The sequence below is a fragment of the Rhinolophus hipposideros genome (genome assembly GCF_964194185.1).
Source record: "Rhinolophus hipposideros genome assembly, chromosome: 8".
In the NCBI taxonomy this organism is placed as follows: Eukaryota; Metazoa; Chordata; class Mammalia; order Chiroptera; family Rhinolophidae; genus Rhinolophus; species Rhinolophus hipposideros.
Window position 1 is genome coordinate 24,281,582 of NC_138054.1, and position 14,597 is coordinate 24,296,178.

The 14,597-nt window shown below is 40.4% G+C and overlaps 1 protein-coding gene across 3 annotated transcripts in view; it reads right to left on the reverse strand.

The window, feature by feature from the left end:
* Positions 1 to 11,717, reverse strand: part of DCDC2 (doublecortin domain containing 2) — a 164,313-nt gene extending 152,596 nt beyond the window's left edge. The window contains exons 1-3 of one of the 3 annotated variants that reach the window (XM_081055436.1): positions 11,549 to 11,717; positions 10,572 to 10,940; positions 6,750 to 6,804 (exon numbers count right to left, since the gene is read on the reverse strand). In XM_081055436.1, the coding sequence (XP_080911562.1) occupies positions 6,750 to 6,804; positions 10,572 to 10,864 (348 nt within the window). In that variant the 5' untranslated portion in view covers positions 10,865 to 10,940; positions 11,549 to 11,717. Of the gene's footprint in view, positions 1 to 6,749; positions 6,805 to 10,571; positions 10,941 to 11,077; positions 11,315 to 11,548 lie in introns of those variants that run through there. The other 2 variants (XM_081055438.1, XM_081055437.1) reach the window with 2 other exon arrangements.
* Positions 11,718 to 14,597: the final 2,880 nt, after the last annotated feature.

A 14,597-nucleotide genomic window follows, 5' to 3' on the forward strand; every position in this document is an offset into this window, starting at 1 on the left:
TGGCACCTCTACTAACAGATGAGAAACAGTAGATAGAAGAAGGGGAAACCCAAACAGACCCTTGATTTTTAAAAAAATATAAATGCGAAGAAGGAGGTAAAAATTATCCTTTTCTACTGACGCTGAGAATACAGATTAGCATGATTCAAGTTAACAAAATCAAGCTCTAAATTGTTCTATATTAGAAATCAATAGGAACTTGGGGTGGGGGTAGAGTAGAGAAGAGCCAGACAAAGAGAGAAAAAGAGAGAGGAGACCAAGAAGAAAGGACAAAGACTAGAGCCTGAATTGACATATGAGACCAAGGTATTTTTGAGAAAGTCTGATATTAAGTTTTGAGTTGTTGATATTTCTATACAACCTATAAAACCTACTTCACTTTGACAAACTACTGGTAAATTTCACCACACACAAACTTGTTGTGAATAGCGTATTTGTGTAGACATCAATGGAAAGATTTCACCTCTAAGTTGGTGTGGTCTTAAACAGACACAACCTGCAGGGAACAAGACAGTACATAAAGTCAACTGGAACCAGAAACGTAAAAGAAGAGGTGAGCATGATATAATAATCCCTGCAGGAATTCACAGAAATCTTGCAAGAATGGTGGACATTCCAAAGGCAAAGTAATGGGGGTTCAAGCCAATTTCATCATGATCATAAGGAGATGGACAACCCCAGCTGTTATTCAGGTTACAATTACAGTTAGTAGTTTAAGTATTTATGACTCCAGGAAAACAGGACTAATTTTCCAGAAATTAGGTGTTTATTACTCCTCAAAATTTAGTCCCATTATTTCCTGACCCATTATTAACAATGAAGTCCAAAAACTATTTAGCCCTCAAAATATAGCTCTTGAATCAAAGGAGTCTATTTTCCACCAAGTTTTACAACAAAGGTCAATGTTGTTAGAGTTAAAATTGAGGCACAGCAGGCAAGGAAGGCTAAAAATTTGTAAGTTCCATGAGGTTAGGGCCATGTTCTTTGGTTCCCAAAGGACAAGCACAATGCCTAGCACATACCAGGCACACAATAAATCCTTGTGAAGTGAACACATTCATTTACTATAGCTCCAAATTATACTAAAGAGACAATAAATATATCACACAAAGGTTTAATTACAACTAATTTTATCCTTGAAACAAAATCTAAATAGGTAGTCGCCATAACGACTTTTAAGTGGAACCATTCCACCCATGTGTGAAATACAGAATAATCAGGTATGCATGAGGCTAACAGACATCTCCCTTAACTGTGTGATAGGAACATTCAAAACTACAGAGAATTAAAATTATTACCAGCCTGTTAATCCTAGGTACTATACAGAACTTGCAGACCTCCTAGACACTAACAGCCTAATAGACAGCTCTGCCACATATGTTAATGTCTATTCTTCTGAGACTACCAAGAACAGGAACAAACCTACCATGTGGCAAAATCAGATTTACTGAGTTGGTGCAGCAAGAGATGGCATTGGGATAAAGTACAGAATGATGCTTTGAAAGAGAAAGGGGGATCACCTTCTGAAAGATTTGGGTTCTCAATGAAGGATTCTGAGAATGGTCTAAGGCAGGGGTGTCCAAACTTTTTTCAACGTTTTTCGCCAAGGGCCATATGCAGTAAAATGCACAAACAGCCGGGCCACTCACTCGAGGTGAAGTACGCATTGTCACACCTGGTTTATTTAAGTAAACTAAATATATTTTTGGAATTTTCTGCGGGCCAATAAAAAATGGATCGCGGGCCACAGTTGACCCACAGGCCGCAGTATGGACACCCCTGGTCTAAGGGAAGCAGAGATCAGTTCTGGACAAATTCCAGTTTTTGAGTGATAGTAGGAGAAGTAGGGATTGACTAAGGGTCATTACGAGGTGAGGGTGGTTTAACAATTAAAAACCCCCAGTAAAATATGGGAACAGCAAAGCAGGTCTGGGAGTGTCAGCAGTAAGAAGGCACTAATCACTTTACTAGGTAGCTCTCCTGGCCTTTTACAGCTGCTACATGCCGGTAGGAGAAGCACTTTCTCTGCCAACTTTGCAGCTGACTGCTCTGTGTCTATTGTCCAAGCCTGAAGAATGACAAGGCTGCCTTTGTCTCCTTTCCATTCAAGTCAGTTTTCAAAACTCTTCCTGTCAGAGACAGGCTTTGCCTCTTTCATACATGTAAGTATTAAATAATTTCTCTTAATCAAGTTGTAGAAAGGAACAGTCTCAAAATTTTACCCAAAAAGAAACAGGCCAAAAATAAAAGATTCTCTTATATTTGAAACAATTTCAAACTGGCTGACCCATAACCCTAATTCCATCTGTACTTCCTCAGTCCTCTGAGAATACCTCTAGCCCAGCACACATGCCCTGTAATAGTTGTAATTGATAACAATAGTTGGTTTGTTTCCCTGTCACTCCCTAGGCTCCAAAAGAGCAAGAAGAGTGAAGGATTCACTTTCTGCCCAGTGCCTAGCAGTTCCCGGCATAACATAAGGGCTCTATCAAGCAGCGTGTCCCCTCTGTATATAATGTGTACCAAGGCTTCGTACACAGCAAACCAGATTTTGTTCTCTAAATAACTATTTAAGAATATCATAACCTGAAGGATTCACTACACAAAGGATACATGGGGCAGGGGCTGATCAGCGGGGTCCACAACTCTAGGTCAAAGGAAGCTTCCATTTTAAGAGTCCACAAATGGCTTTGTTGCAAGATGACAGTCAAAAGCACTTGAAACAAACAGCTCAGCACAAGCTAAATTGAATTCCTATCCATTTGAATCATTCATTATGTGGTATTAGAGATGGTCATATGTCTGTCTTCTCATCAACACTACACATTCCTGGAGGAGAGATGTTCTGCGTGTATTGTTCATTTTTACTCCCAGCACTCCACCTACCATGCTGAATAATACAGGCATCAATCACATAGAAGAAAAGCAGATGAAAGTACAAAAACAAAAAGAACGCAAAAATCATAGTCAAAGCAAAAAGGTAAGAGCTCAGGCTGGACTGGTAAGGAAGAGGAGGGTGCCCCACATGCATCAGAGGCTTCCCATGAAGACAGAGGCTGCCCACGGACTGTTTCCATAAAAGAGGAAAGAGAGGCTGGTGAGTGGACTAGGCACGTGGAAGCAGAGACTCAGATCTGAAACTGATAGGGCTGAGAGGAGTGGGAGAAGCAGGCAAAGACAGGACAGGGAAGATTTACAGAAGGGAATGAGCTACCAAGATCAGAAGATGAGAAAAACGTCTCTAGTGAAACTATCAGTGATACAGGGCAAGCAGGAAGATGAAAATATAGCGATACACAGTGCCTGAAGAGTGGAGTCAAGAATGCAGGGGCATCGGGAAGATCTCTTTATTTGGAGATTAGTAGAAGCAAGCCCTGTGTGGAGAGAGGCAAGGGAAGTCTGCTCTGAGCTCACAATGCTGCCTGACTCTGCAGCCAGTCACATTTCGTTTTTCTTATTCCTGTCTCCTTTTTCTTCTCCCTCTTTTTATCCCCACCCTCCCTTTCCTCCTGCTGCCAGGAGTATTGGCCCAATATGATCATGTGCTTCTTCTGGGTTAGAGGAACGGGCCCATTAGAGTTCTGCCTTTCTCTGTCCGATGATCCTGCCAGAGAGGGAGAGGAACAGGACTGGCGGTCTTTTCGGTGTCTCTTTAAAGATGAGCTTCATGGAACAGAAAAGCAATGAGAGGAATCACAAAAGAACTTCGCAGGTCAAGGTGACATGCACATTCCAGTTACTGTGACCTGCAGTCACCACATGGGTAGTATCATGTCTAAATTATTACCGTAACCAAATCACAGTATGGACTTGGGTGAGGGTGCCCTGGAGGGAGGAAGGAACGCTGGGAGGAAAGAACACTGGCTGGGTCCTAATGCCACACGTTCCACACAACCCCAAACAACTGGAAAGGTCGTTCTACAGTAATGTGTTGTGGAGATGATTAACATACTTTAAGCAGTTAGGAAAACTGAATCCTGTATACTACTGTGGTGGCTTTTATTATGCAGCCCCAGCACTGAACACTGAAATGGCGTTAAATTACCTCAGATTTGAAGGAGATGCTCCCAATTTTGATAAGGAAGTGATTTTACTCACCCTTTATACTGAAACTTATTTGAATAAACACTGTTTGTGCTATTACTATATTAAATAACTCTAATTCTATGACTCATGTTCTAGACCCACTTCGAAAGTAATTCTGTGAATCCTTGCCTATGATTCAGAGTACGATACATTATCTTACTCCAAAGAATATCGATCATCAGTAGTATTTAACAAGCTGTGTAATCTTTTCTCACTAGCCACAGATGTTGAAAGGAAATCACCATCTTACATTAAAAAAAATAGAATCTATAATTGTTGTGAAAGTCCAATGTCTACCAAGTCTGTCCTCAAAATCTGAACATAGATATTCCTCTAACTTAAAAATTTACTGAATTGTACAAGTTGGATTGTAAATCAGTTGCAGGGGAAAAAAGGGGTATTTCTCCACAGTAAGAATTATATACACAACAGCTAGGTTCTCAGGGCAGCCCACAAAAGCTTTTTAAACTTGTGCTCTACCTAAAACAGCAGTAAGAATACTGGAGAACCAACAGTTCAAGTGATGTCTCTCTGAGGAAATGCATTTAGAGCTCCCTTTGGGGATGCCAGGAACCAAAAACTCTCCCTTTCCGGCAATGAAAGTAGGGCATCCCATTGCTCAAAGCAGGCTTCGAGTATGTCCATGGTGTGGACTTTGGAGAGGAGAACCTCTGTGTTGAACATCAAGACTGGGAATGCAAAATAAGGGAAGTGAACACATTGCTTTTCTCAACTGGGCAGAAACGCTGGGCAGACAATAGTGGGAGAGAGGGCACGGGGAGCAAGAGGGAGTGTGGGCTTGGGTAGGTGAGGGAAGGTGCTGAAGAGTATGGGCGAGAGGGGGTTTTTCACCACCTCTTCCCATCCATTTCCTTGGCATCCCCAAGTTTCTTCTGCTTCTATCTTTCCCTTAGAAGGCTTTGTGCGGAAAGACTAAGAAACGAAAGGCTACAGTAGTGTGTGTGCAGTAAGACGAAAGGAGAAAGGGAGGGAATTACCAGGAAGAAATAAAGTGGAAGAGATACAGTCTTCTAGTTGGAGGTAAGGGGTGGGTTGTTCACATATAAGATCTACATTCATAAATCAGAAGTTTGTCCATGTGGCTCATGCATAGCCCCAAAGTAAAGAGAAAACAACAGCCCCAACGTAACAGAACAATTAGCAAATTAAATAAATTTGAGTCCTTGTGAATGCTTCCATTGTTAAGGATAATCTTTAAAAAACAAAAAGTATATTTGAAAAATTTATTGCACATCTGTTTACACTTTATAAGGTACTATCTCTTACTGGAATCCAGAGTAAACATATGCTCCCATTTTTAGGAAAGTCACACATCTCAAATTCTACTGCAGAAATTCAAATAGTCACCAATTTCATACAAGGTAGCCTACTTCAAACAGTTGTGTATCCTTCAAACAAAGTTATATACAGAACTAACTCACTAATCTCCTTTCTTTTTACTACTTGCTACAGATATTAATTAGTGCTCATTCTTTAGCTCTAACATAAGCACAATCTAAAAAAAAATACCTTTGTCTATCTTAAGCTCAAAAGCTTATACTTTCACTAATAATTTGACAAACACTGAAAACTAAACTTACAAACAAGAACATTAATTATTTTAAGTAATGTCTGGGATTAACACATCTTTCCACAAATGATTTAAATAATAAAATTAACCCTACGCTCTTCAAATATTATTGCACAATTAGAATTTTTTCTTATGTTTTTCATTTTTTTCTAGAGACACCTATTTGGTCCTGTTGGGTATAAACCCAATATGAGAGGAAATGGTGAGAGCTGAGTCTCTCTGGGGCTCTGCCACTATAAATTAGAAAAAATTCCTTTTTGTGTCAGCCATTTCTTCCCTGGCAGAACACAGCCTTGGAAGCATTTGTTTACATGGGGTCAAAAGGGGGAGAGGGAAATTCGGAGTTGGTAAACAGAGTCCCAGTCTGGGTTTAACAATAGTTTTCCGTGTCCCACTGGGACATTTAAAGCTATTGTCTTAACTTTGTTTTAATCTATTTTTCATCCCCAAACTAAGAATTATGTCCTATATTTTCAAAATATCTGAAAATTCCACTAGGGATTCAGAAGCTATGTAGTATGCAGAATTCTGAATATCTATTTCACAAGACTCATTTCCAATCTTCATGCAAGCTTTTGAGGACTACACTCACGGGGACTTTAATGCAAGTTAAAATGGAGCTGTTTTCCTGATGTCATGGAAAGTCCTACAGGTCCAGTGAAAACCTCAGGGCCTCTCAGGGTGATCCTGGCTCTTTCAGACACAGGGCTGTCAGAAGCAAGTTAGGACAGGGGATGCAGTTTGGGGGAAGATTGGTATAACAATGATCAGAATCTCTTCTCATTTGACAGAAAACTTGCTATGGATTTCAACCAGAGAACACGTAGCTAGAGAATGGGAAACAGGAACATGTTGTGTCTAAACCTACATATTTAGGACACCTACTCAGTCTCTTCATTTCTGATGATGATCCAAAGAAAGAGTTATCTTTGCTGTAAAACATGTCCCATTTATATGCATTAGACAACTCATCCGTTATGATTAGAATTCCATCTAAATCTCTAAACATGGTGTAAGAAACACAAAAATGCCACTTTATTTATTTGAACCTTCAAAATATTATTTGCTTTACCTCTGTGTTAGCAACTTCCATTGGTCTTTTCTTGATTTCTCCTATGTCCAAGTAACTGGGGGGAAAAAATAATAAGGATTTCTTTTATTGCATTTGAGTTAGTTACATAAATTTATTTTTAAAAATTATTAAAAACTAAAACAAGCCATAGGAAATACTTAAGCCTACAGCTAAAATCAACAGCTACTAAGTAAAAGCAATTATAGTAGTGGAAACTGCTTTCGACATCACCAACCAGAGCTGACACATGTCTACTCTAAACTTCAGTGAAATTGAAGTCTTAGAAATACATACTTCTATTGGAAAACGTTTTCCCCACCATGTTTGGCTACTTACTATATATATGGTATTTCTAATTCTTATATCAATTTTGATATAAAGAGTGTTTTGTGTGTAAAGGGCTTAACAGTTCCATTAATGACAGACTTTAGGTGAAAAAAAAAAGTACTGATAGCATGCATTAGAGTATCAACAGGGAAAGGCTGGGAAATCTTTTTCCCAATGAGAGCCCTTTAGTGATACAGACAGGCTCAGCCATGTGGAGTGGTTTAGGCATTGGTTCAACTAAGGGACAGATGGGTGGATTAGTTAACCTTTGGAGACCCCTATTACTCCATTACTATTTGCTACAGATATTAACTAATGATCATTCTTTAGCTATAGCATAAGCACCACCTGAAAATGGTATACCTTTGTCAACTTTATGCTGTAAATCCATCACTGTGATCTGGTTCCACTGTGCTTCATACATAGACAATTCTAAATAAATGGTTTAATATAAAAATAAATACAAATCTAGCATTTAATTTATAAGCTTAAAAAGATAGATTCTCTATCTCAGCTACCATAATTGCTGAGTTGCCAAAGTTTATATTGAATTCCTTTTGGCTATGTTTCATTACTGTTGTTTGCTTTTTTGGATAGAATGCTTTAGTTAATCCACACTTCTGGAAATTATCATATATTTCCCTTACATAAACAGTATTTACATAAGACAGTGCAAATACTCCCTCTGTTTAGCAATAAATGGCTCTTTTGCAAATCTTCAAGGACTGATTTCTGACATAAAAAAAGTTCTGTCATGTGCAAGAAAGCAATCTCAGATCCACAAGATTAATGTAGAGTCAGCTTCCAAAAATTCACAGGGACAATAACAACCTCTAGAATTCTGTGCTATAAAATAAAGGTTTAATTGCAACCTGAAGTTTAACTATGGCTTCAAAAATATTAGAAACACATCTGCAAAAGAAATTCAAGAAGTTGATCGTTTTCATTTGAAAAATATTTTTTTTCCACCATTGCTCTTCCCCAACATTGTTTAGGCTCTAAGTGATAGGATTGATATCTTTGGTATCAAGTGATACCCTTGATATCTTTGGGGCTTCTTTTGTTCTGCCAGTCGCTTCATTTGTTACATAAACTTACAACTGCTAAGCTTCAAATACGTTCAGCATTTAAATCTTCTTGGCTTCTATTATTATAAACAGAGACACTACTATTTTAACACAAATACACTGTTCATCTGTCAGCATGGAAAACTAACCATGGACACTGTTATAACAAACTCAATGTGTGTGTGTGTGTGTGTGTGTGTGTGTGTGTACTAAACGCAAAAATAACCATGCAAATCTCTTACATATAAAGAGTGATTTTGAAGTACACTTTCTATTTGGTTTGGAACTGTATCTGTCTTTATCTTCTGAGTTGGTAGTGTCAAATAAACAAAAGAGAAAATGAATTACTAAAGTGAGTCTACAATTTTGAGCCGTTAATAGATTCTGAAGCAGATTTCCAATCCCATGAAATTGCTTTATATAAAAATTATTTAATGAAAATAAAGTATACGATAAAAGGAACTGGATATAGAGATGTTTTACATGTATGTAACATTTTAATGTTTACAAAACAATGTTCACATCCACAGCATTTACTTTTTACCACAACAACCCTATGAGGTAGGAATAATTCTGTTCCTTTTCTGTATTGGGACACTGAGCAGCTAAGTGGCTTGCCCAAGAAGCTCAGTTTTAAGTTCTAAGTTTCTCTGGAGCACACAGTTTCATTTAGTTCTTTTCTACCTAGTTGGACAAAACATACTAAAAGAGGTTTCAGGAAGGGAAAACTAAGTCCAAATATATCCTTCACTTCCCATAAAAAGAATGTTTGGCAATAACAAAAGCAAAACACCTAGAACTAATTTAAACAAACTTAGGAAAGGTGATATTAGAAAACGTCAGTGGTATTCAGAAAATATTTCTATACAGTTAAAATCAGAATTCACAAGCATGGATTTTATGGCAATTTTTTTCTTTTTTTTACTATCTTGAATGCCAAGCTGAATTTCAATTAAAATATTGTATTAAAAACCATGGAATATAGAGTTCCCATATGATCCAGCCATTTCACTCCTAGGTATATAACCAAGAAAAATGAAAACTTGTATATGATTGTAAACTTTATTCACAATAGCCAACAGTGAAACAACCCAAATATTCATCAACTGATTAATGGATAAACAAAACTATACCATGGAATATTATTCAACCATTAAAAAAATGAAGTACTGATACATACTACAACATAGATGAGCCTTGAAAACATTATGCTAAGTGAAAGAAGCCAGAAACACAAAAGGCCACGTAGTAATATGATTCCATTTATATGAAACGTCCAGAATAGACAACAAATCCATGTTACCAGAGGATGGGAAGAAGGGAAAATTAGGAGGTACAGGGTTTCTTTTTGGAGTGATGGAAATGTTCTAACAGTAGTTTGTGGTGATGGTTGCACAACTCCATGAATATACTAAAACCCAGTGAAATGGGTGAAGTTTGTGTTACATGAACTATATCTCCATAAAGCTGTAAAAAAAAAAAAAAAAGAAAGAAAGAAAGAAAACCAACCTATCAAGTACTAAACTCTACCTGTCCTACAATACCCACTCCCACCACACACAATCTCTCTCAACTCTGATCTCCCACATAATTTTAATTGCTTTTCTAATTTGTACTCTACATTAAAATGATTGGTTGCATGTAGTTTTTCGCCTGTTCGACTGTAAACTCCTAAAGAAAAACAAGGGGTCATGTCTTGTGAATCTTTGTTCCCTTTCCAAACCTAAGCACAGTTTGCTAATTCACTGAAAACCTACTCTGAGTGACCTCCTTGCCAGGATCTAGGGATGAGCACCAATAATGAGCTGTCTTCTTGACGGTCTAGCCATCAGGTACCTCGAGACAAACAGGTAGACAAATACTCATATAATAAGCCAATAAACTTTTCCAAGCTTTATGCCAATAGCATAAACATGCAGGAGGTGGAAGGAGAGTCACACTGGGGGGTGGTCAGTTCTATTTGGAATGAAAGGTTGCAAGAATTTTAACAGTATGGGGTGGGGGATGCAGAGAGCTGTTTTGTCCTCTGGTGATGATATTGTAACCAATATCTCAAAATGATTTGAAAACTAAAAAAGCCAGTTCCAAGAAAAAGGAAGGAAGAAAAGAAAAAAAAGGGGGAAAGTGAAAAAAAAAAAAAAAACAGAAAATGCTCGATTATCAGTTTGGTCACTTTTTTAAAGATTCCTGTTTCTTGTACACAAGTTTTAAGTCTGTTCTTATTGCTACCCAAGGGAAATTCCTCCGCCAGTCAGGCTTTCAACCTCTAACCCCAACTGCAGCGGGAGCTTTCGGAGGAATCAACCCGCGCAGCCACAGCTCGCCGACCCACTGAGGTTTGGGTGTAGCGGGGGTCATTCCTCTCCTGGTGCCAACTGCACACCTTCATGCACCCTGAAATGGTGGACGGTAGGACAGACCCACTCACTTAAGTTTTTTGAAGGCTTCTTGGCCCCCAGCCACGTAGTTGCCCCCGCTCTGGATCTGGTCTAGTTTTCGGATGCGGTGCCCGGCCCGCGGGGTGTAGAGGTTCCTGACGGCCCCAAAGGGGGCCTGGACGCCGCCCGTGACCTCCTTCAGGAAGACGTCGAAGGTGGACATCTTCTTCTCGTGGATGACGACGCGGCGCCCTGCGAAGAAGGGGTCCCCGTTGCGATACACCAGCACGCTCTTGACCACCGGCTGAGCGCGGTGGCCCGTCCGGGCGCTGGTGCCGCTCATCCTCCCGCCGACTCCGCGGGCTCGCGCTCAGGGGACCCGCGGCCCCGCGGCGTCACCGCACACGGTGAGTCACCGGCTGAAAGAACGGGACACAGACAAACCACTGATGAGAGCGAGCAAACCGCCGAGCGCCCGGCGCGCGCCCCGCGGAGACCCCACGGGCGGCAGGGCTCGCGGAGCGCCGCCAATCAGCGGCCGCCGTGCGCACCGCACCTGCTCTCTCGGCCCAGCGGAGTCCAGGTGGTCACACCTGGGACGGCAGCCGCGCCGGCCGCTACACCCGCAGGCCGCGTGGGCGCGGGAGCGAGAGGTGGGCACCCACTCGCGCACACATACGCACGCACACGTTATAAAGATGATGAAACTCAATTTCTCACGTCATGTTTGTGTTACTCTTTGCAAAAGGCTTAATTTTCTCTTCGCTCCTTGCTCCCTCACCTCTCAATCTCCTGCGTGCTCCCAAATTAAAGCAATTAAGATTCTGGCTGGAATTGCCCAGATTGTTCTTTGCCAACAAATGAACGCCTAAGGTGCACTGAGAGACAGGAGACTGGAGCCTCCGTGACCCCCCCCCCACCCCCCTACCCCCGCTGGCGCTGGGAGGCCCAGCTCCCAGCAGCACCCTCTGAGCACCGTGGGCGGCGCGTGTTGGAGAGCTCGGGCGGGGTCGTGAGGGGTCCCTACCGACGCTCCGGGCCCGTGGGGGAGGGGCGCCGTGCTGGGCGGAGGCTCCGCTATCTGGGCGGTGACTTGGGCGGCGCGGCGCGTCCCTCCCGCTGCTACTGCTGCTGCTGTCGCCTGCGAGGGCTCCGATCACCCAGCTGGGAAGCGAGTTGTTAGTCCCCCCGTTTCCATAGCAACTGCAGCCGCACAGGGATCAGGGTTCCTGAATGCCAGGCCCCTGGGCTTTGCTGCCGCCTGCGCTAGAGTCCCTTAAGAAGTAGGTTTAGGGGCTGAAGGGAAGCGTGGTGGCATTGTAATGCGGTCATCCTGTGCACGGACGCCCAGTGTGTGCCAGGCACAGTGCGAGGTAGGAGTCGGGGATACAGCAGTGAAGACAGTAACCTACAGTATTTTTAGTGCCTACCATGGGCTGTCTGAGCCCAAGAGCCCACACCCATACTGTTTGTACGGATTAGATGAGTGTGTGGCTAACACAGGGGAGAGGAGCTTTGAGAACATGAAGAACTGCTTTGTCCAGTTTCACTCTGGGACATACATATTATGGGACCAGGAAAATTGTCTTGAAAGTTGAAATCTTCCAGTTCATCTCGGCCAGTGTTCTATTTATGCCTCCTAAGACCTTGCTACATGTGTCGTGCAAATTTGATTACTGGGTGTGCCTACTTCATCACATATGAATAAAATAATCATTGTAATAATGACCATTATCATTGTAATAATTACCTAGCACTTACCATGTGCTAGGCATTGAGTTAGGCACTTTACATAGATTATCTAATTTAATGTTCAGGATAACTTTCAGAGGTAGATATTATTCTTTTCTCAGATGAGGAAACTGAGATACAGAGAAACCAAAAAACACACACCTCAGATCACAGCAAAAATTCAAACAGAAAGAGTCCTCTGTGATTCCAGAACCACCTTAACCACCATGTAATACCAAACTGAAAGACAGTGTGTGGGACATTGCAGTCTGGGCAAAGACATTTTTCTTAAAGTATTTAACATATCAATACCTTTATTCAATCACCAAATTCTATTCATTCTACCTCTCAAATATCTCTTGAATCTATTTGTTTATCTCCAAATCTATTTCCACTTTCTGAATTCAGGGCCACCATCATCTCCTAAAAGGTCACCCTGTCTCCAATTTTGTTTCCCTACTTATTAATTCATTCTCCACAGAACAACCAGCCTGAAGACTGTTGAAAAACACAAACCTATTTGTGTCACTTTTCAGCTTAAAACTCTTCAAATGCTTCCTATTTTTTCCTAAAATGAAATCCAACATCATCAATACTGATTACAAAGCCCTTACTGCTTTAATTCCCATCTTCCTCATATGCCCTCCCTATGGTTTTTCTTTTTCAAAATTTTTTATCCTATCACTTCCTAGAATATTCCTTTGGACATATTTTATGGCCCCTTCTCCTCCTTTGCCATTTATTTGACTTCTGCCAACTAATACTTCAAACCCCAACTTAAATGTCATTTCCCCGGGAAAGCTTTCTTACCCACCCTCCCCATATCAGAAGAGCCCTACACCTATTAGGTTGGTGCAAAAGTAATCGCAGTTTAAAAGGATGAAAATAAGTGCAAAGACTGTGATTACTTTTGCACCAACCTAATATATTTTTTCTCCATAGTTCTTATTAATTATAATTATACATCGTTGTATAATTATATGTTTAATTATGTTTTTGTATACTTGCATGTTTAATCTTTGTAGGATTATATATTTATATGTACAAATTCCCTAAGAGAAAGGACTGTGTCCATTTTATTCATTCTCCCTGGTAAAGAGGCTGACACGTAAATATTGAATAATTGAGTGAATATTGAATAATGAGTGAATGCAAAATATGTTAAGTTAGAAAATTAAGAAAAAACTTCCAAAAAATTGGAAACCACTCCTCGAGAATAATTCACGTTTTCAGATTAGCAAATAAAATATTTGACCACTAAAGAGCTTCTGAAACTGATTGCTTAGCTTTAGAAAATGTACAGCTGGATGCAGAGAACACCTACACAGGAAAGCAGGCTTTCTTACCCAGCGTTGAGTTTCCATAATCTTTCAAGGCAATTGAGATATTCAAGAAATCTGGGACATATTCTGCCAATTTTCCCTTAAAGGGTGTCATCACCATTACAATCGATGTTCCTATCTCAACTCAGAAAGACTGAGAACTTCTGTTTCTTGTGACTCTGTTTCCTGCATACACACTTAGATAATGACAGCTTCTGATACGCCCTCTATGCCTCTTGTCAGGTTAACACAATTGTTTCTGGTAATGGCTAGACTTCTTCATATCCATGAACTGGGCTGCCTATCCCGGTTGGCTATGTCTAAAGTACTTAAAGGTGGCTGTAAGAGGGGAACATCCTCACCTCCTATACACAACTAAATGATATAGATGCTACCTACTTAATATGTCTTAAGCCTTCCTCTTCTCATTATCCCCTCTGTCCCTACCTTGGTTTAGAGCTTAGTAAAAATGTTGTTCCATACATTGCTACATGACTAAGGAGTTAAGAATAATATGAAGTAAGTTTCCTACTTGAGTTGATTTTTTGCCTTTTAGAGTGTGAGATGAGTAGTCAGTCTCCTGAAACAATAAACACTGCACCTTCTTTTGTTTTTTATATTGCTCTCTGTCGTAAAGCAAACCCCCACAGAAACCTATACCTATTTATCTTTAAATTCTACATGAAACAATTATCACATTTCTCCAAGTTGCTATTTTCTTCCTTTGAAAAATATACATCATTTTATGTTAAGAGATTTGACATCGGTGAAAAAATTGTCACTTCACTAGGGCATTAAAATTACGAGGTTAGAGGCAGAGAGAAGGAAAGTTGAGAGAATTCAAACAGAGAGCTTCTATTGTCTCTGCATTGCAGAAGGAAATATTATCTTGCCTGGATCTTTCAACACTTAGCATCATGGTAAAAGTAGGTGTTTAATAAATATTTGTTAAATGAATGGATCTGAGAGTGACGGGTGGTGCAGACATGATTCTGGGTTGAAAATGCTCTCACGTGTCTGAGA